General features: G+C 44.1%; 2 protein-coding genes across 6 annotated transcripts in view; both read left to right on the top strand.

Moving 5' to 3' along the window:
- tmem94 (transmembrane protein 94) overlaps nucleotides 1-23,048 on the top strand; it is a 115,895-nt gene extending 92,847 nt beyond the window's left edge. For 4 of the 5 annotated variants that reach the window (XM_057825454.1, XM_057825452.1, XM_057825456.1 and 1 more), the window contains 4 exons: nucleotides 275-369; nucleotides 13,189-13,282; nucleotides 14,873-15,043; nucleotides 20,764-23,048. In XM_057825454.1, coding sequence (XP_057681437.1) covers nucleotides 275-369; nucleotides 13,189-13,282; nucleotides 14,873-15,043; nucleotides 20,764-20,836 — 433 coding nt within the window. In that variant the 3' untranslated portion in view covers nucleotides 20,837-23,048. The remainder of the gene's footprint in view (nucleotides 1-274; nucleotides 370-13,188; nucleotides 13,283-14,872; nucleotides 15,044-20,763) is intronic. The other variant, XM_057825453.1, reaches the window with a different exon arrangement.
- On the top strand, nucleotides 7,262-9,230 carry LOC130909233 (uncharacterized protein K02A2.6-like). Its single transcript, XM_057825457.1, is given in 2 exon segments — nucleotides 7,262-8,920; nucleotides 8,922-9,230. Coding segments are annotated over 2 exon segments (684 nt in total). The 5' UTR covers nucleotides 7,262-8,509; the 3' UTR covers nucleotides 9,195-9,230.

Below are 23,048 nucleotides of genomic sequence, written 5' to 3'. Positions count from 1 at the left end.
GGAGGCCAACTTCATGGTAATCAAGGTAGGTATCCAATTGTCTTTATTTTAGAAATGTTTTAACTGTGGCTAAAGGAAGAATATGTCAAATCCAAACAGTCTGGGCACTATATTTAACTGAGACTGTCATTGGTGAGGAGAAGCATATGCAAATGACAACAGTCATCATTAGGTAAAATGCATGGAGCGCATCGCATCAGCATTATTGTCTTAGGAAAAATAATTATGCCCATTCAAAATGTATTAAACTGACTACTTCTTTGGGTTATTTTAGCTCCTCAAACCATGCTCCTCGTTGGTTCAGTGATCTGTCGAATGGGTTGTTGCTGACACAAAAGGTCATGACAGGCTTCCTGGTCTTACATACAGGTAAGTCATCACACTTCCTCAGTAGTACTGTAATTAGTTACGCTAACCCGCATTTGCTATTGCTTCCAAACTCTCAAGTACAGCGGTATGCTATTTTACGATTACCCCAAGCACAGCTCAAGCTCCAGCTAACATTTTTTACTCGGAGCACAGTGGCCGTTAACTTAAAATTTTAGGAGCGCAAGGAGAAGATTCAGGAGCGCACACTGTAAATCGACATGCAGTTTTACTCAAATTTTCACGGTTCAACCGATAAATACTTTCATAATACGGTAAATGCATAAAACTACAAACTTATGAATCTATTTTATTCTCTATCAGTTTTTACATTAACCACTCTACTGCTTAGAAATTAGAACAAGATTCCCATGATAACCTATTTCTGTTGCTGTCACCTGGCACTGAAACCAATCAGCAACGGAATGATTGATGGACAAATCACCTGCGAGGACACTGGCCAAACCGGAAATTGACATCCACATGCAACACTGTATCAACATGGAGGAGCGTAAACCGGAAATTGACATCCACATGCAACAATTTATCAACATGGAGGAGCGTATCATTTTAGCAGTGTGCTACCAGCACATACTTTATGATACCTCTCGGCATGATTTTCAGGGCATAAATACACAGGCAGCATAATGGGAAGTTGTTGGCGCTCAGAAAAGACCGGAAATTTTAAAATTCCCTCCATATTCAAAGCTAATGAGAAACGAGCGATGACGCATAGGCAGAGGGTGGTGCGTGTCGCCGTCGCTTGCCGCTGCAGTCGCATCGGGCCCCGTGTGTTGGCTTTCAGCTCAGCGGCGATGACTTTCACATTTCACCATCGCTCATAGCCTGCCGTCTGTCCAGCCCCTTAGTCGGACTTTTACCCCCCCGGAGGCCTCTTTTGAAACAGTGCTGCTGGGTTTGTTGGAAAGAAGGTGATCACTTAATGTCCTTTTCACCATTGTTCACAAATGTTTTCCCGCTACCCCCAATTATAACCCGCTCCACACATTGCCCACCTCCCCCTTCGTTTTTTACTGTTGTTTTCCCTTGGCAAACCAGCTCGTTACATTACTGCCAACTAGTGGATTTAACCATGAGGGAGTTTGTCAGCAAAAAAAAAAAAAAAAAAACTCAATGTTACTGGTCGCGCATGTGAGAGTACATGAAAAAATATACCCGTACTGGCTTTAACTCAAGTCACAAAATGTGACTATTTAGTCACAGGCTGGAGCCCTGATGGGTCAAGAGCCATGGATATCATCTCTCTATATATACGGATATATACAGTGCCCTCCATAATTATTGGCACCCCTGAAAAAGATGTTTTTTAGCTTATAATAATTTTTTTTTAATTCAAATAATATGGGACCTTAATGGAAAAAAAGAGAAAAATCCAACCTTCAATACACGTGCATTCATTCAGTGGGGAAAAAAATCCCACATAAAGAAAAAAATTTTTGACATCAAATAATGTGTGTCACAATTATTAGCACCCTTGGTGTTAATACTTTGTACAACCCCCTTTTGCCAACAAAACAAGGTCTGGGGACTGAGATGGCCATGGGAGGAGCTTGATTTTGTGTCTGGTGAACCATTTCTGTGTAGATTTGGCCATATGTTTAGGGTCATTGTCTTGCTGAAAGACCCAGTGACGACCCATCTTCAGCTTTCGGGCAGAGGGCAACAGATTTTGATTTAAAATGTCCTGGCATTTCAAAGCATTCATGATGCCATGCACCCTAACAAGGTTCCCAAGGCCTTTGGAAGCGAAACAGCCCCACAGGATCACTGACCCACCCCAATACTTCACAGTGGGTATGAGGTGCTTTTCAGCATGCGCATCTTTCGTGGTACGCCAGACCCACTTTGAGTGTTTGTTGCCAAAAAGCTCAATCTTGGTCTCCGTCCATCCATCCATCCATTATCTTCCGCTTAGTCCGGGGTCGGGTCGCGGGGGCAGCAGCTTTAGAAGGGAAGCCCAGACTTCCCTCTCCCCAGCCACTTCTGCCAGCTCCTCCGGCGGGATTCCAAGGCGTTCCCAGGCCAGCCGAGTGACATAGTGTCTCCAGGGAGGCGTCCAGGAGGCATCCGAACCAGATGCCCGAGCCACCTCAACTGGCTCCTCTCAACGCGGAGGAGTAGCGGCTCGACACCAAGCCCCTCCCGGATGACCGAGCTTCTCACCCTATCTCTAAGGGAGAGCCCGGACACCCTGCGGAGGAAACTCATTTCGGCCGCTTGTATCCGGGATCTTGTTCTTTCGGTCACGACCCACAGCTCGTGACCATAGGTGAGGATAGGAACGTAGATCGACTGGTAAATCGAGAGCTTCGCCTTTTGGCTCAGCTCCTTCTTCACCACAACGGACCGGTGCAGAGTCCGCATCACTGCAGACGCTGCACCGATCCGCCTGTTAATCTCCCGCTCCCTCCCACCCTCACTCGTGAACAAGACCCCAAGATACTTGAACTCCTCCACTTGGGGCAGGATCTCATCCCCGACCCGGAGCGGGCATGCCACCCTTTTCCGGCTGAGGACCATGGTCTCGGATTTGGAGGTGCTGATCTTCATCCCAACCGCTTCACACTTGGCTGCGAACCTTCCCAGTGAGAGTTGGAGGTCATGGCTTGATGAAGCCAACAGCACCACATCATCTGCAAAAAGCAGAGATGCAATGCTGAGGTCACCAAACCGGAAACCCTCAACGCTTCGGCTGCGCCTAGAAATTCTGTCCATAAAAATTATGAACAGAATCGGTGACAAAGGGCAGCCTTGGCGGAGTCCAATCCTCACTGGGAACGAATGCGACTTACTGCCGGCAATGCGGACCAGACTCTGACACCGGTCGTACAGGGACCGAACAGCCCTTACCAAGGGGCTCGGTACCCCGTGCTCCTGGAGCACCCGCCACAGGATTCCCCTAGGCACACGGTCGAACGCCTTCTCCAAATCCACAAAACACATGTAGACTGGTTGGGCGAACTCCCATGCACCCTCGAGGACCCTGCTGAGGGTTTAGAGCTGGTCCACTGTTCCACGGCCAGGACGAAAACCACACTGCTCCTCCTGAATCCGAGATTCGACTTCCCGATGGACCCTCCTCTCCAGCACTCCTGAATAGACTTTACCGGGGAGGCTGAGGAGTGTGATTCCTCTATAATTGGAACACACCCTCCGGTCCCCCTTTTTAAAAAGGGGGACCACCACCCCGGTCTGCCAATCCAGAGGCACTGTCCCCGATGTCCACGCGATGTCGTAGAGGCGTGTCAGCCATGACAGCCCTACAACATCCAGAGCCTTTAGGAACTCCGGGCGGATCTCATCCACCCCCGGGGCCTTGCCACCGAGGAGCTTACCAACCGCCTCAGTGACTTCAACCCCAGAGATCAAAGAGCCCACCTCAGTCCCCCCAGATTCTGCTTCCTCAAAGGAAGGCGTGTCGGTGGAATTGAGGAGGGCTTTGAAGTATTCTCTCCACTGACTCACGACGTCCCGAGTCGAGGTCAGCAGTACACCATCTTCACTATACACAGTGTTAATAGTGCACTGCTTTCCTCTCCTCAGACGCCGGATGGTGGACCAGAATTTCCTCGAAGCCGTCCGGAAGTCATTTTCCATGGCCTCACCGAACTCTTCCCATGTCCGAGTTTTTGCCTCGGCAACCGCCGAAGCCGCAGTCCGCTTGGCCAGCCGGTACCTGTCAGCTGCCTCCGGAGTCCCACAGGCCAAAAAGGCCCGATAGGCCTCCTTCTTCAGCTTGACGGCATCCCTTACCGCTGGTGTCCACCAGCAGGTTCGGGGATTGCCGCCACGACAGGCACCAACCACCTTACGGCCACAGCTCCGATCGGCCGCCTCAACAATGGAGGTGCGGAACATGGCCCACTCGGACTCAATGTCCTCGGGACAAGGGAGAAGTTCTGCCGGAGGTGGGTGTTGAAACTCTTTCTGACAGGGGATTCTGCCAGACGTTCCCAGCAGACCCTCACAATACGTTTGGGCCTGCCAGGTCTGGCCAGCAACTTCCCCCGCCATCGGAGCCAACACACCACCAGGTGGTGATCAGTTGACAGCTCCGCCCCTCTCTTCACCCGAGTGTCCAAAACATGTGGCCGCAAGTCCGATGACACGATTACAAAGTCGATCATTGAACTGCGGCCTAGGGTGTCCTGGTGCCAAGTGCACATATGGACATCCCTTTGTTTGAACATGGTGTTCGTTATGGACAAACCGTGACGAGCATAGAAGTCCAATAACAAAACACCACTCGGGTTCTGATCGGGGGGGCGTTCCTCCCAATCACGCCCCTCCAGGTCTCACTGTCATTGCCCACGTGAGCATTGAAGTCCCCCAGTAGAACGAGGGAGTCCCCAGAGGGGGCGCTTTCCAGCACACCCTCCAGGGACTCCAAAAAGGGTGGGTATTCTGAGCTGCTGTTTGGTGCATAAGCGCAAACAACAGTCAGAACCTGTCCCCCCACCCGAAGGCGGAGGGAGGCTACCCTCTCGTCCACCGGGGTAAACCCCAACGTACAGGCACCAAGCCGGGGGGCAATAAGTATGCCCACACCTGCTCTGCGTCTCTCACCGTGGGCAACTTCAGAGTGGAAGAGAGTCCAACCCCTCTCGAGAGGATTGGTACCAGAACCCAAGCTGTGTGTGGAGGAGAGTCCGACTATATCTAGTCGGAACTTCTCTGCCTCACACACCAACTCAGGCTCCTTCCCTGCCAGAGAAGTGACATTCCATGTCCCAATAGTTAGCTTCTGCAGCTGGGGGTTGGACCGCCAAGGCCCCCGCCTTTGGCTGCTGCCCAACTCTCTGCGCACCCGACCCCTTTGGCCCCTCCCACAGGTGGTGAGCCCATGGGAAGGGGAACCCATGTTGCCTTTTCGGGCTGTGCCCGGCCGGGCCCCATGGGGACAGGCCCGGCCACCAGACGCTTGCTTTCGAGCCCCACCTCCAGGCCTGGCTCCAGAGGGGGGCCCCGGTAACCCGCGTCCGGGCAAGGGAAACCTGAGTCCATTAATATTATTCATCATAAGGGGTCTTGTGAGTCATGCTTTGTCTGGCCCCTCACCTAGGACCTGTTTGCCATGGGTGACCCTGCCAGGGGCTTAAAGCCCCAGACAACATAGCTCCTAGGATCATTGGGACACGCAAACCCCGCCACCAAGATAAGGTGATGACTCACGGAGGAGTCAATCTTGGTCTCATCTGACCAAAGCACACGGTCCCAGTTGAAGCCTGGGACCATGTGTATTTTTGTGTGAGACCAAGATTGAGCTTTTTGGCAACAAACAGAGGCCTGTAATTGTCAACATGGGTAAACCTCAACCATGAGAGACAGAATGTGGGGGGGAAAAAAAACAGAAAATCACATTGTTTGATTTTTAAAGAATTTATTTGCAAATAATGGCAGAAAATAAGTATTTGGTCAATACCAAAAGTTCATCTCAATACTTTGTCATGTACCCTTTGTTGGCAATAACGGAGGCCAAAAGTTTTCTGTAACTCTTTACAAGCTTTTCACAGACTGTTGCTGGTATTTTAGCCCATTCCTCCATGCAGATCTCAGTGATGTTTTAGGGCTGTTGTTGGGCAACACGGACTTTCAACTCCCTCCACATATTTTCTATGGGATCTGGAGACTGGCTAGGCCACTCCAGGACCTTAAGATGCTTCTTACGAAGCCACTCCTTTTGTTGCCGTGGCTGTGTGTTTGGGATCATTGTCATGCTGAAAGACCCAGCCACGTCTCATCTTCAAAGCCCTTGCTGATGGAAGGAGATTTTCACTCAAAATCTCTCGATACATGGCCCCATTCATTCTTTCGTTTACACAGACCAGTCGTCCTGGTCCATTTGCAGAAAAAAAGTCCCAAAGCATGATGTTTCCCCTCCCATGCTTCACAGTGGGTATGGTGTTCTTCGGATGCAATTCAGTAATGTTTCTCCTCCAAACACAAGAACCTGTGTTTCTACCAAAAAGGTATATTTTGGTTTCATCTGACCATAACACATTCTCCCAGTCCTCTTCTGGATCATCAAAATGCTCTCTAGCGAACCGCAGACGGGCCTGGATGTGTACTGGCTTCAGCAGGGGGACACGTCTGGCAGTGCAGGATTTGAGTCCCTGGCGGCGCATTGTGTTGCTGATAGTAGCCTTTGTCACTATGGTCCCAGCTCTCTGTAGGTCATTCACTAGGTCCCCCCGTGTGGTTCTGGGATTTTTGCTCACCGTTCTTGTTATCATTTTGATACCACGGGGTGAGATCTTGCATGGAGCCCCAGATCAAGGGAGATTATCAGTGGTCTTGTATGTCTTCCATTTTCTAATAATTGCTCCCACAGTTTATTTCTTTACCCCAAGCGTTATACCTATTGCAGATTCAGTCTTCCCAGCCTGTTGCATGTCTACAATTTTGTTTCTGGTGTCCTTCGACAGCTCTTTGGTCTTGGCCATATTGGAATTTGGAGTGTGACTGACTGAGGTTGTGGACAGGTGTCTTTTATACCGATAATGAGTTAAAACAGGTGCCATTAATACTGGTAACGAGTGGAGCCTCGTTAGACCTCATTAGACCTCTTTAGAGGAAGTTAGACCTCTTTGACAGCCAGAAATCTTGCTTGTTTGTAGGTGACCAAATACTTATCTTCCACTCTAATTTGGAAATCTTTAAAAATCAAACAATGTGATTTTCTGTTTTTTTTTTTTTTTTTTCTCCACATTCTGTCTCTTATGGACAGGTTTACCCATGTTGACAATTACAGGCCCCTCTAATCTTTTCAAGTAGGCCAACACCTAATTGAATAATTGAAACTCCTAACATTTTGGCATCGTGATCATTGAACATAATTGTTAAAAAAAATTGGCAAGAGGAACATTCTGGCACAATCCCCAGACCTCAACATTATTGAGAATTTATGGTCCGATTTAGAGATTCAATTAAGACGTCGATTTCCACTGCCATCGTCTCTAAAAGAGTCAGAGTATTCTGACTGATGAATGGCTTAATATTCCTTTGGAAACAACTCATAAGTTGAATAAATTAATACCTCGGAGAATTTACCCTGTATTTGCCTGTATACGGTGTGAGTGTAACGGTATTGTATTCGTCCGTCGCGGTATGGGCATCACAGTTCAGTGCACGCAGTCAGACGGCGAATACGGGTAAAAAAAAAAAAATCTGTGTTGGAGTTAGTCCTTCTTTACTTCAGGGGGCGGTAGACGTAATTCATCTGAACTTATAACCGATATTACGGGAAAAAGAAGGCAAACCAAAACAGATGAAGATGTAGTTATCATTGATCATTACTGGGAAAGTTATGGCGGATGTACAGAGTCGGAACTATCAAATGCAGTTATTTCTAAAGTTTTTTTACAGCACCTTTCAACGTTCTAATGGTGCACAATATGCTTCCAAGAATATATACAATCAAAGACATCATAATGTATTGATGGGACACGGGGCCGATAAATAGGGGGCCTGCATTGTTGTCGAGGCCGTCAAGGCTGATCTAGTGGAATCACTGTGACATATTTATGTCACACTGCTGTTGCCATAGTGTGCACTTCCTGTGGGTGTGGTATTACAGTATAAAAAGGAATCTCTGTTATGTCTCTGTGATATATATGATGAGAAGCACACTGAATAAAGAAGTGTTATACCATCCTCGTCGCCACTTTTGGGAAGCTGGCTGAACATTGTGAGTTTGGTGATGTTTTAGAAGACACATTAAGAGACAGATTGGTATGTGGACTGAGAAATGAAGCAACACAAAATAAGTTACTCTCAGAAAGTGGACTGACATTAAAGAAAGCCTTTGATGTAAGCGTGGCTATGGAAATGGCTTCAAAGGAGGCTCAACAACTGAACATTACGAGCAGAATACACCAAGTGGCAAGTACCCAAAGCAATGTTGCTGGTCCCTGTTTTAGGTGTGGTAAAACAGGGCACCTTTCCTCCACCTGCTGGTGCAAAGAAATGAACTGTCATCATTGTGGGAAGAAGGGTCATGTTGAGCGTGCCTGTCGGAAAAAAACAAGCACGGACAAAAATAAGGAAATGAATGACAGGAAGAAAACAAAGAAATATGTCAAAGCGGTAGAGAGTGGAGGTTTTCCGTGAGGAATTGGGCAGCATGAAGGACATTACAGTGAAATTGCACATTAAACCAGGAAGCAAACCTGTGTTTATGAAGGCTAGGACAGTGCCGTATGCTATTCGTGACAAAGTCGAGGCTGACCTGGAAGTGTTGGTCAAAAGTGGTGTTTTGGAACCAGTCACCACCAGCGAATGGGCGACACCAATTGTGCCGGTTCCGAAAAAGAATGGCGGAATTCGCACATGTGGCGATTTTAAAGTGACTTTGAATCCGGTGCTTTGTGTGGAGCAGTACCCACTTCCATTGATCGATGATTTGTTAGCAGGTCTGAGCGGTGGTCAAAAATTCAGCAAAATTGACCTCAACCAAGCTTATCTGCAGATGCATGTGGACGAAGAATCACGGGAGTGGCTGACAATTAACACACACAAGGGACTTTTCAGATATTTGCAGATTACCTTTCGGCATCACATCTGCTCCTGCTCTGTTTCAACGGGCTATGGATCAAATTTTGAGTGGATTGCCAGGAGTACAATGTTACTTGGATGACATTCTCTGCACCGGTGCCAACGACGAGGAGCATCTTCGCAACCTGGATGCTGTCTTAAAAAGGCTAAGGCAGTATGGTCTTCGAGTGCGCAAGCAAAAATGTGAATTTTTGAGACCATCGGTGGAGTATCTCGGGCATGTAATAGACTCCCAAACCGCTGCGCAGAAGTGAACCAAACTTCACCCAATAGTGTATTGTATCACAATCTAGTAGTTACATTTGGAAATTTGGTTCTAGGACATTTGGTTTGAGCGCAATCCTCAAACTTAGTTCAAAAAAGTCATTTAAGCCTTTTGACAGTGAGATCTACGCAACTCGGCCGAGAAATGTAATTTTGATGTTAACTCCCAAACCGCTGCGCAGAAGTCAACCAAACTTCACCCAATAGTGTATTGTATCACAATCTAGTAGTTACATTTGGAAATTTGTTTCTAGGACATTTGGTTTGAGCGCAATCCTCAAACTTAGGTCAAAAAAGCCATTTAAGCCTTTTGACAGTGAGATCTACTCAATTCGGCCGAGATATGTAATTATGATGTTAACTCCCAAACCGCTCAAAGACAAAGGCAATTGTGGATGCACCCGCCCCAGAAAATGTGAGTCAGCTTAGATCTTTTTTAGGTCTATTGAACTATTATGGACGGTTTATTCCCAATTTGGCATCACTTCTTAAACCATTGCATGAGCTGTTGTGCAAAGATGTAAAATGGAAATGGACGAATGGGTGTAACAAAGCTTTTCGAAATGCGAAAAACGCCCTGATTTCATCAGAGGTTCTCACTCATTTCAACCCTTCATATCCAATACAGCTGGCATGTGATGCTTCACCCTATGGGGTGGGTGCTGTCATCTCCCATGTGTTCCCGAACGGAGATGAAAGACCAATTGCTTTCACATCGAGAACACTTAACAAAGCAGAGTCAAACTATGCTCAATTGGAACGAGAAGCACTGAGCATTATTTTTGGTGTGAGGAAGTTCCACAAATATTTGTATGGAAGGAAGTTTACTCTGTTAACGGATCACAGCCCACTGACAACGATTTTGGGACCTCATGCAGGAATCCCTTCACTGGCTGCTGCACGTCTCCCGACCTGTCAGTCGTCATAGACATGGTAATTAAAGGACAAACCAAGTGTGAGAACACCGCTCTCAAACCTTTTTTGGATAGGAGGTGGGAACTTTCTGTTCAATCGGGTTGTTTGCTTTGGGGGAGGAGAGTGATTGTGCCACAGTCATTGCGTGCTAAAATGCTTGCGCAACTGCATGCAGGTCACAGTGGTATTGTTAAAATGAAAGAAATAGCGAGAAGTTATTTTTGGTGGCCAGGATTAGATAAACAGATCGAAGAGAAGGTAAAAAGTTGTTCATCTTGCCAGAAGATTCGCAACAATCCACCTGCAGCCCCACTTCATCCTTGGGATTTTCCTCAGGACCCTTGGCACCGCATTCATATTGACTTTGCGGGGCCTTTTGAAAATCGAATGTTCCTGGTTGCTATCGATGCCCATAGTAAGTGGCCAGAGGTAGCTATCATGAAATCAACCACATCGGAAAAGGCAATTGAGAAGTTAGGGGAGATGTTTAGTCGTTTCGGAGCCCCTGCACAACTCGTCTCAGACAATGGGCCCCAATTTGTGTCAAAAGAAATGGTTGCATTCCTGCAAGCCAATGGGGTTCAACACATTAAGTCGGCTCCCTATCACCCGGCAACCAACGGCTTGGCAGAGAGGTTTGTGCAGACCCTCAAACATGCTCTCAAAGCATCACAAGGGCAAAGTACACTCCATCAGAGACTACACGAATTTCTCCTCAAATACCGAACATCTGTGCATGCAACTACCAAAGTATCGCCAGCGAGCCTCATGTTTTCTCGAGAGATACGAACTGGCATGGATCTTCTGAAACCACCAACCCTGAGCGAGATTGTTCAAATGGATCAATGGAAGCAAGTCAAGTACAGAGACCTGCATTCCAAGAACCGAGTTTTTGCACCTGGTGACTCTGTTATGGCCCGGAGTTACCAGAGTAAGGAAAAGTGGGCCCCTGCCACCATCATTGCTTAAACTGGGCCTGTTTCCTACACCGTTCAGACAGCTGATGGTGTTTGGCGTCGCCATGTGGATCAATTGTTGGGAACACCAGACACTACTCCAGAACTGTCTATTGATTGTGATGATGCTAGCAGTGTAATTATACCAGAAATGTCTAGCTTACCAGATGTGCCAAAAATACCAGAAATGTCTAGCTTACCGGATGTGTCAAACCCAAACAATCCTGCTGTAATTGTGTCTAATTCAACCAATGCACAAACGGAACCTGAAACGGTATCGGAACCTGTTTCCACAAGTGGGAAATCGGAAGTGACTGTTGAACGTCGTTATCCTGCACGCGACAGGCGACCGCCTGATAGATTGGATTTATAAGTAATAAGTAATGAGGGGAAAACAGGAGGTATTTTTGTGTTTATTTCTGGGACATGTTATGTAAGGGGGGAGGAGATGTGACATATTTATGTCACACTGCTGTTGCCATAGTGTGCACTTCCTGTGGGTGTGGTATTACAGTATAAAAAGGAATCTCTGTTATGTCTCTGTGACATATATGATGAGAAGCACACTGAATAAAGAAGTGTTGTTCCATTCAAGTCTCGGCCTTACATGTACTTAGAGCAAGGAAGTACATAACAATCACAGACAGAGCTTTTTTCATTGAAAATTCTTGTAAATAATTGCTTAAATCCCTCAATTCTTTATAGATATGGACGTAAAATGATTCTTGGTTAAAAGCAAAAATAAAAAAATAGTTTGCATTTATTTTACGTAAATATGTCGAAGTACGGTCCTAGTCTGTTAGTGAATGTAGCTAGCAGCCGCCTTATGTAAATAGAGCTTTTCCAGTGAAAATTCTTGTGAGAAAATGCTTAAATCCTCAAATTCTTTATAGATATAACGTTAAACAGTCTCGAGTCTTGGTTAAAAGCAAAAAAAAAAACCGTACAGTTAGCATGTTTTTATGTAAATATTGCGAACTATGATGCCAATGCCGTAGCGGCTAATTTCTTCCATTGATTTTTTACACATTTCAAAATGCATGCCTGATATGAAAAATATAATCATTACCTTGAATCCTCGAACAAATCACTCCTGAGACAATCCTTCCTGTTTGTATGCGGTACAGCTTTTGTCCTTTTTCAACAGAAATCCGGCATTAGATCGCTGCGTGCGAGTGTTTGTGCATAGCTCCTTTTGATATGGGCACCCCCCTACTTGAATGCGAAGCTCAGTGCATGACCAATCTGACCCATCAATACCATTATGAAGTCTATGAAACAATACAAAGACCAGAAGAATATCAATATATAAAAAAAATAATAATAGTTACGGGTTAAGTGCAAATGTTTGTTTTAAGTTGTCTTAATAATTTTCAATTTAGGATAGATTTAAGAGTACAAGAAGTAAGTTTCACTAGTTAGGACCTAGAACAACAAATGAGGGGGTTACTGAACAACTTATTATATAGATTCAGGAATGATCATAGTGGTGTAGCAGGAGGAACAATAGAAAGTCTGGCAGAGAGATGTAACGTTGCCAATTCAAAAAGGTAATCCAGGGCCAAAAGCCAGTGGAGCGTGAGGGGACTGAGGTGATCATTTGGTGGTATTTTTGGGAAGGCAAGCTACTGCATTTTGCACCAGTTTGTTTATGGAGAAGTGACTGGTTGGCAATCGTCAATCCTCGAGTAGATTGGCAATAATATATGTTTCTAATCACATTTTAGTAAAAGAACAATTGTATGCATGTACGTAAGGTATGATTTTCCATTGAGAGGTGAGCTCAGGACAGGAATAGCTTAACTTTAGCGAGGTCTCCGTAGGAAAAAGCTCACCCTTGCAATTGAAGGGATCTGTTTGTCAAACAATAATCCACCTGTCAAAGAATAACTCCAAAGCTTACACAGCTAACAACCAGATAAAACTGTGGTGTTAAGGGTGCAGAACTGTGTGAATTATGAGATTATTTAGGGCTGAAAAGTATACAGTTGAAGGTGAGATAGTGTTGTTGTCAAGGGCCCTTGATAGTTGCCTGCATTTCTAGTGTTCACTTCTTTTTGGAAGTGACACCAGTAATCCTTTGTGATTTTCTTCCTCCCCCATCTGCTTTCAGTGGTCATCTCACTCTGCTATGTCCACCGTTCTCAGTCTCTGTGGCGAAAGAGTCCTTTCAGCAATTCCTGGTGGTGTGTCACTGTACCTGTGGTGTAAGTTATAGTCACCTCTGCATCAGAGGTCATTTCACCTTTTCCTTTTAGTTATTGAAATTGGAACTATTCTCACGCATTGAATGCACACTCAAGCATACCTTTTTTTGTAGGGGCGCTAACAGAAGCATGATGACTAGAACTATTTGATTTAAACCATATTGTATTGAAGATTTGGCCCTAAGTACAAAGGTTCTAGAGACAAATTTCTACCAGTAGCAGGGTGGAAGATGCTAGCCTAGATCCAGATGAGTGCAGTCCTATGAACTAGCTAAGATACTGTGCAGAACCCTCAAACTCCAGGTTTTTTGGCTCGCTAGTTCAAAAAGTTCCTGACCCCTGCTGTACTCCCCTCACAGTGCCATAAATCCATGTTTGTGAATAATGTAAATACGCTACCCCAACAGCAGTAGGGTCTACACCAGGGTTCACTAAATCCAGACCTCGGTGCCACTTTTCCTGTCGTGTTTTCCATGTCTCCCTCCTCCAACACACCTGAATCAAAATAATCAGGACCATTATCAGGCTTCTGGAGAGGTTGCTGGTAGGATCCTCGAGGGGGCATGGGAGTTCGCTCAACCAGTCTACATGTGTTTTGTGGATTTGGAGAAGGCGTTCAACCATGTGCCTAGGGGAGTCTTGTGGACGGTTGGTATGGGCTGGTCGTTCCCTGTACGACCGGTGCCAGAATCTGGTCCGCATTGCCGGCAGTAAGTCGAATTCGTTCCCAAGGACTGTGACAAGGCTGCCCTTTGTCACAGATTCTGTTCATAGTATTTATGGACAGAATTTCTAGGCGCAGCCGAAGCGTTGAGGATGTCCGGTTTGGTGACCTCAGCATTGCATCTCTGCATTTTGCAGATGATGTGGTACTGTTGGCTTCATCGAGCCGTGACCTCACCGGTTGGGATGAAGACCAGCACCTCTAAATCCAAGACCATGGTCCTCAGCCGGAAAAGGGTGGCATGCCCTCTCCGTGTCGCGGATGAGATCCTGCCCCAAGTGGAGGAGTTCAAGTATCTTGGGGTCTTGTTCATTAGTCAGGGTAGGAGGGAGTGGGAGATTGACAGGCGGATCGGTGCAGCATTCCGGGCATGTCCCACCGGCGGGAGACCCCGGGGACGACCCAGGACACGCTGGAGAGACTATGTCGCTCGGCTGGCCTTGGAACGCCTTGGAATCCCGCCGGAAGAGCTGGCTGAAGTGGCTGGGGAGAGGGAAGTCTGGGCTTCCCTGCTAAAGCTGCTGCCCCCGCGACCTGACCCCGGATAGGTTGCTGATGACATAATCATTTGATTCTGGTGTGTTAGGGGAGAGAAGCGTGTAAAACACGACAGGAAAAGTGGCACCGAGGTCCGGATTTATTGAACCCTGGTCTACACAGTAGTTTTCCTTATTTGCAATATATTACTGCCTCAATTCTGGAGCCTACTGATGTCACCAAATTTGGGGAAATGAAAAGTTTACTAGGTTTTGCAGCTTGTTCATTATCATAAAAATTAAACGAAAGCAAAGATTGAGCATGGTAGTCTACAACAATGCATTTCAAAGTTTCATGATGTACTTTAACTGATTGTCTCTGTCTTTCAGTCTTGTAAGTCAGATTGTCCAGGCCACCGTGGATTACCAGTTGTGGCATGACCAGGGCACTTCTCTGAACTTTGGTCTCAGTGACATACCTCTGCTCGGCTGGCTGTTGGTCTCTCTGTCCCTTCTCCTGGTGGTTGTGGTCAATGAGGTGGTGAAGCTACATGAGATAAGGTAAGACTAAGGCCACGTCTACACTTGGACGGATCATTTTTTTGCCCTGTAATTTGGACAATATTTTATAACTGTCCACACTATGCTTAAGGTACGTTTATAAATGCAAAAATGGAGCAGCCTTGTGGGATGTCAGCGCCCGCGCGGGTCACCTCTGAATCGGAAGCTTATCACTTTTTGGCATTGTTTGATATCTTCTCCGGACATATTCAAGCGAGATTTAAAAGCTCTTTCACTTGTAAAAAGGGCTGCAGGAACCATCTGTACCATTTGCTTCTATTGTTTACAATGCCATAATGCCGCACAAAAAATGGCGCGCTCCGATTATTACAAGGATACACCGGCTTTATTAGGCCGAAATTAAAAGGGCCCTCTACCCCGTGTAATAATCTCTGGACAAGAGGTACCTTCATGTAGCCGACATGCCATATAGTCTAATGAATTGAACATTTGAGGCTATTATTCGTTGTAGTCTGGACCTACACTGCTGGCCAAATGTATCGGCACCCCTGCAATTCTGTCAGATAATGCTCAATTTCTCCCAGAAAATCACTGCAACTAAAAATGGTTTGGTAGTACTATCTTAATTTATTTTGCTTACAATGAAAAAACACAAAAGAGAATGGGGGGAAAAAATAAATCATTATCATTTTACAAAAAAAATGGGCCAGAAAGAAAATATTCGCACCTTCTGAAAAATAATGTGATGCTTCTCTAATTTGTGTAAGTAACAACACCTGTTACGTACCTGTGGCACAAAACAGGTGGTGGCAACAACTAAATCACACTTACAGTCAGTTAAAATAGATTAAAGTTGACTCAACCTCTGTCCTGTGTCCTTTATATTGGCTTTCAAAATGTGAACTGATGAGACAATAAAATCGTTGAATCCTTGTGTGTACTGCTGAACTTTAAATGAGGCAGCGAATACAGCGATTTGAGTTTTCTCATACTATTCATATTCTCATACTATTTTAAAGCAATAAAACTGGCCACTGGAGGGCAGTAGCGCATTTGGTAAGACCCCCCAACCCAATTCAACCAGTACCGCGTAGTTGAGTCCGTGCTGTTCGCCGAGCAGAGCCCGCGCTGCCGTGCTCGCCGCTCGCGTCCCCCGCACCCTCTAGTGTCCCGCATGGAAACGCGCACGGTCAAACCAGTTCCCCCCACGTACACAAGTTCCCTAGGCGAACGAGGCAGTGGTCAACACAAAAGAAAGACTAAAAAAAAAATCCATCTTTACGAGTCAGGTGAGGGAATGAGGGAAAAGTTTAACCCGCTTTCGCGGCCACCAAGCGTCATCTCTCAGTTAGTTATGTGTAAATAAATTGTTACTTTACTATCAAAAGCTCTATTTGTCTGGTTGTTTATGGTATTTTGTAAAAGGAAAACATTATTCAGATGTTTGGGATGTAACTAAAGCAAAAAATAGCTGTGTTAAAGTCATTGTTTGAAATGTATGCGTTTACATAAAGCTCAATTTTTCCGTTTTTTCATCAGAAATGGGAAAATTGCTCAAACTAAGGTATTTTCTTATGCTGATTTCTAAAGAATGGAAAAACATAACTTACTTTTTTCCTGCAATAAGAAGAGAGTCTAATCTTTCTTTTGATGGATTCCATGTTATATACAGTGGGGCAAATAAGTATTTAGTCAACCTCCAATTGTGCAAGTTCTCCTACTTGAAAAGATTAGAGAGGCCTGTAATTGTCAACATGGGTAAACCTCAACCATGCGAGACAGAATGTGAGAAAAAAACAGAAAATCACATTGTTTGATTTTTAAAGAATTTATTTCCAAATTAGACTGGAAAATAAGTATTTGGTCACCTACAAACAAGCAAGATTTCTGCCTGTCAAAGAGGTCTAACTTCTTCTAACGAGGTCTAATGAGGCTCCACTCGTTACCAGTATTAATGGCACCTGTTTTAACTCATTATCAGTATATAAGACACCTGTCCACAATCTCACCAATCAGTCACACTCCAAATTCCACTATGGCGAAGACCAAAGAGCTGTCGAAGGACACCAGAAACAGAATTGTAGACCTGTACCAGGCTGGGAAGACTGAATCTGCAATAGGTAAAACGCTTGGGGTAAAGACATCAACTGTGGGAGCAATTATTAGAAAATGAAAGACATACAAGACCACTCACAATCTCCCATAGAAAATCTGTGGAGGGAGTAATATAAAATATAAAATAAAATAAAATAAAATATCACTGCTCTAGAGGAGATCTGCATGGAGAAATGGGCCAAAATATCAGCAACAGTGTGTGAAAAGCTTGTGATGAGTTACAGAAAACATTTGGTCTCGGTTATTGCCAACAAAGGGTATATAACAAAGTATTGAGATGAACTTTTGGTATTGACCAAATACTTATTTTTCACCATGATTTGCAAATAAATTCTTTAAAAATCTAATTTTCTGGGGGTTTTTTCCACATTCTGTCTCTCATGGTTGAGGTTTACCCATGTTGACAATTAAGGCTTTTCAAGTGGGAGAACTTGCACAATTAGTGGTTGACTAAATACTTATTTGTCCCACTGTAGCAATAGAACAGAATTTTCTGTGGGCCTTGCAAAATCAGTCAAAATCCAATAAAAAAGCCAGGAGCGAAGGGCCTTGCTCTGGTGAAAACGGCTGGGAGTGAATGAGTTAAGTGATTGTGACTTTACGATGCCGGATTCTCGTCCGCCATTTTAACCTGGGTCGACTGACATGGACATTAATCGCGTTGCGGCCTAGTATGTCCGGGACTTATCCGGGACGCGGCATATATGAAAGCAGACTGTTAATTCCTGAATCACAGCGTGAAGGCTGATGACGTAAATATCATGGCTGATCGTCATTTCCTCTTTCTTTGCAGTAAGATGAAACCGGTAAACAAACATGGCAATTATCAACATGGCAAACTGCATGGAAAAATTAAACTGAAAACATAACGAAATTAAATTGCTACTGGATCTTTGAGCCGAGGAAGAGACAGTCCATCTTTGGAAATGTGTATGTTAATTTTGTTGCCAGTGCTAACCAAAAATTACATAATGTCCGGGTTATAAAATCCTGTCCCCCAAGCTTAAGCGTTGAGTCAATCGCAATTCCCGGTACATCTCACCATGTCTGAAAGCCATGACACGGGTAAATCCCATGTTACAATACACAGGAATTTATCGGGAGTCGGGTTTTTTTGTTTGTTTGTTTGTTTTTTTAATAAATCGCATAAATGTCATACCTCTTAACATTGATGGTCAGTACAGTATCTTTTTTTTTTTTTTTTTTTTTTTTAATGAATAGGACATATAATACATATTCTTGGATACTAAAGGAATCTGACCTTCTAGCCAGACTGCCGGAATCATGCCAGCCGAACCGTCGGACCCGCGCTGGTGCAGCTCCAACGGGCCAGAAGGGCAAACTCTGCGCGTTCACCTTAGTCTTAACCCTTTGGACTGACTCCATTTTGAAAGGTTTAAAGAAAGCTTACCGAGAACAAATTGACAATTTATTTAGGTCGACATAGATCAAAACGGCAAGGCGAAACAGAAACACTCAGGCATGGAGGCAAGGTCACCCTATCATACGTCAGCAAAAGGTTTCCGAGAAAAATGGCGGGCTGTGGTCAGGGTGTGTTTGGGATTATTGTCTGTCTGTGGATTGGACAGGAGGATTCGAGAGTTACTGTTGTCTGGGCAACGAGGATGTAGATTTTGCCACCTCAGCGTAAAAGGGGCTCTTGAAGTCTTGTCAGTCGTGTTATCAGTTGGATATTGGGCGTTCTCCTGTGCTCCTTGTTTTATGACAGACTGTCCCGCCATTTTTTGTGGACTGTCCGGGAGAACCGATTGCGATGCGAGACTTTGTGCAGACACGTGCTTGTCAGCGTCAATCTTGCTCAGTTAGTTAAATGACGCACGCGCTGGGCTTCCGTGATAAGAAGGTGTCGTGTATCTTTTATGCCCTATATTCTGCTTGTTTTCCTTAAACTATAGTATAAGTGCTATTTATTTTATATTGGGTGGGTTAGAGCAGTGGTGTCCAAACTATTCCACATAGGGCCACAGTGGGTGCTGGATTTCATTCCTACAAAACAAGATGACATCTTTTCACCAATCTGGTGTCTCCCAAGTGTAATCAGTTGATTGCAGTCAGGTGCTGCTTGTTTTAGCACAAACTTCATTGGTTAAACTGTCTGTGCTCGATTGGTAGGAACAAAAACCAGGACCCACAGCGGCCTTTGCGGACAGGTTTGGACACCCAAGGGTTAGAACAATACAAACAGTTAGACGGTGCCTAGGAGAAAAGGTATTATTTCATTAAATACCTATTTTGAGATTTAGAGGAATTTAAAGTAGGGCTGTCCCAAACGACTAATTTTCTCCCGATTAGTCAGCCGACTATTTTTACGATTAGTCGACTAATCTAATAATTAATTTTAAAAAAAAATTTTTTTTTTTACTAATTTAGCAATGAAATTTTTGTTGTCGCTTATCAATTCACAAAAAACATATTGGAACACTCAAATTATTTATTAAAGTACAAATAAACACGTAAATAACAATAATAAATCACAAATAAACAATGAGTTCAAATGCTGATAGAATTAACTAGTCTAGCATCCCGATTGATAAGATGGTCTCTTAAACTGATGGTTTACAACTTTTATTCCATTCTTGATGTAAACACACTGTAAGAGCTACGGCGCACACAAATAAAGCAACACAATTAGAAATTAACAAAAACTTTTCACCTTTTTCCTTTTAAACCTTATTTATATATCAATGAATTGCCTATATGAATTGCCTTTACCTTATTACCTTATCATTGACAATCTCTCCCTTGAGTGCAATGACTGTATATACTGTATATATTTATGACCTTTTAACCTTATATAATTTTCTATACATTAAAATAAACCATAACATGAAATACACCTTTCAATTAGCATTAAGAACAATACTAATAGCACTTATAGGCCCATTGTCAATGAAACATTATTATTTAGTAAGGCGACAGCACCCTCTGGTGTACAAAAAATGAAGGGAAAAAAAAAATTCAAACTGCGTGAAGGCGCTTGAGTTGTTTATTCACGGCCGACGCGCAGCCAAGCTTGGCACTGAACAGACAGGACAGAAGAGTGTACTCTCCTTTGTTTCTTTGAAATAAGTCAATGTTTTGGACACTCTGGTGCGCTTTTTTTTTGGCTTTGTGCCGCTTTCCCCGCTTGCAAACAGAGCATCCGACATTCTAACTTTCCACGCATATATTTTTTTAACCCTTCATTAACCGTCGACGGGATGTTGTGCTCGTCGACGGATTCACGTCATCGATGACGTCGACTATGTCGACTAGTCGGGACAGCTCTAATTTAAAGGGTTGATTCCAATATACGCCGAAATTCGGGTTACGTTGCCAGCGTAGGAACAGAACTTGTTTGTTACCTGGGGGCTACCTGTATAGGGCGCAGTAGTAGTAATGGTGGAGGTTGCGTTATGCATCCACTAGATGGGTTTTGAGAAAATTGAAGGCTTTTAATACAGAAAATATAGCAATGTGGTGCCAGTGACACTTTTAGTGGTAATCAATTAGCAAAATAATGGTTTGGAGGGGAAAATATACATTCACATTTATAATTCACCTCTTGTGTAAATAAAGAATAACAGTGTAAATGTTACATGTTGAAATGAAGGCTTTTTGTTTTCTCTTCTTTTCAATTTCAGAGTGCGAGTTCGCTACCAGAAGAGACAGAAACTACAGTTTGAAACAAAGCTTGGAATGAACTCTCCATTCTGATCAAAGACTTTTTCGAAAATCACCGGGCAATCCTTGATTAGCCAAAGAAGGGCCATTACCACTTTTAAGCAATTCAGTTAATATCAGTTGGACCAGACATCAACAAGTGTGGTTTTAAAGGCCTCAGGACCCTGGCAGCATATTCGAACTGTATGCAAAAGGTATCATGTTTGTCATCTGATTCGAATGAGTTTAAGTCCAAGACATTGTTGTCCTAGACGTTTTTTGGTGAACGTGAACTCTTTTATAAGTCACTTTTTTTTTTCACCAAGGTATTCTGAAATGGAATCATGAAAGCAAATTATTGGATATGAGCTGATCAATCCAAGACACTATTTGTGGTAATCAGACACGGACAGTGTGTGGAGATACATACATTGATGATTAAATCTACATAAAAGCAAAAATATGCAGGCCCTTGCAAAGTTTTTTAAAACGGCACCTTCTAAACAATCATCTAGAATCGATGCCATGATGTCCCGGACAGGTGTCAGCAACCCGTGGCTCCAGAGCTACATGCAGCTCCTTGAACCCTCTGATATGGTTCATTTTTATATTGAATAAATGTATATTTGATGCACTTTTATTCTGCCGCTTGCAAGACTTAACAAAGAAGTTTTTTTTTTTTCCCTAATAAGCAGATCAAGTCTGTAGTAGTTGTAGTGTGTTTGTGAACAGAACACTTAAATATGTCATGAATTCACCATTTACGTAAAGTCACGGTTGCTACTCGGAATGTGTGTCAACAACTCTTTGTGCCTTTCACAGGCGCAGACTTGTGGGTACATCTTCCCAATGGTAACCGTGACTTGATTGTCCTGTGAATGAATGGGTGAAAAGTGAGGACTACTTCTGCTCACCTTAAGGAGGTTCAACTCCTTTGTGAAGTCAAATATGAATCACAGAAAATATATATGGTGGAAAAAACACAAGGCTGAAAAAGCAGTTTCTGCTCTTGCACCCCTCTTTAAAATAAACTGCTGTATTTTAAGCCAAAAGAAGTCTTGTGTTTGATAGAACGATATGTCTATATGCTGCCGTAGCAGTTTCGTAATGCATTTTGCCCCCGGACTAATTTTAATTTGTCAGTTTTACCCTGGAGACCCCTGTTTACAGACACTGTGCAACAGCTTTTGTTTCAACCAGCCATAAAAAGAAGTAATTAGTGCCCGAGCACCAACAGGCGCGCAAGGCCCTGTTGTTTTGCAAAGGATTATTATTATTATTGCACATACATGCAGCTTCGCGTAAATTTCAATAATTTTGCAACATTGCAAAAAAAAATTCACAAAATGGCTCAGTGGCGCCCCCTACAATTTTTAAAAAAGGTCTCTCCATTAAGGGTTTTTCAACGTAGAGCGATGAAATTTGGGGAGTCGATACGTTGTGCAAAACTGCTTCCAAAAGTCCTTGCACCCATATTGCAAACCCAACAGGAAATCCGGTATTTTGGATTGAATGTTGAAAAACATGCAATTTTAAGCGGAAACCAGCGTGCACGTTTGAGACCTTTGGTGAGACTGTTCATGAGACATATGAGATATTAAGTTTTGAAAATGGTGAATTTTTATTCATGGGCCTGATCTGGGCAGGGTACCAAAGTCGGGCGTTTTTTTTTTGGGGCAATACGCCAATTCAGTAAATGACTAATAACTTCCTGATACAATGTGCAATCTTTTTTTACCTGGCATGCTTGTGAGGTATCCGAGCCTGAACACAACTGCATTGAAATATTACCCATTAGGCCTGGTCCCCCTAGTGGGAACAAGAAACACCTTTTTTTTACGAGAAAGGCTCCTCCTCATCGGGAAATAAATCAATTGTTCTCAAATCTGCATCAGGGGAGCCTTAAGGCCCAAGTACACTGCATGCGTGATCGTTGCGGTTCCGGTCCGGTTCAGTGTTGCCTGCGTGCAACGCAGTCCGTCAAAAACAGGCAAATCATACCGACTGCTGCACGGCTGCGGTCCGCCAACTCCGTCCCCTCGTGAGCTCTCGCGTGATCGCGCGCGATAATGTGCCATTTAAATCAACGACAAACACACGGAGTCTGTAGTATGTACTCATCAGAGAAGCAGAGAGAGAGAGCACATTTTTTCCCTTGCATATTGATAATGTAACGTTTGCTAAGCGGAAGTTTGGACACGAAAACAACACACGAGCTTCAACGCCTTTTTCCTCTTTTTCTTTATTAACTTCCCGCCACCTCACC

This window comes from Corythoichthys intestinalis, chromosome 21 (assembly GCF_030265065.1).
Source record: "Corythoichthys intestinalis isolate RoL2023-P3 chromosome 21, ASM3026506v1, whole genome shotgun sequence".
Classification (NCBI taxonomy): Eukaryota; Metazoa; Chordata; class Actinopteri; order Syngnathiformes; family Syngnathidae; genus Corythoichthys; species Corythoichthys intestinalis.
The sequence above is the reverse complement of the archived record's forward strand: the minus strand, read 5'-3'. Positions and strand labels throughout refer to the sequence as shown.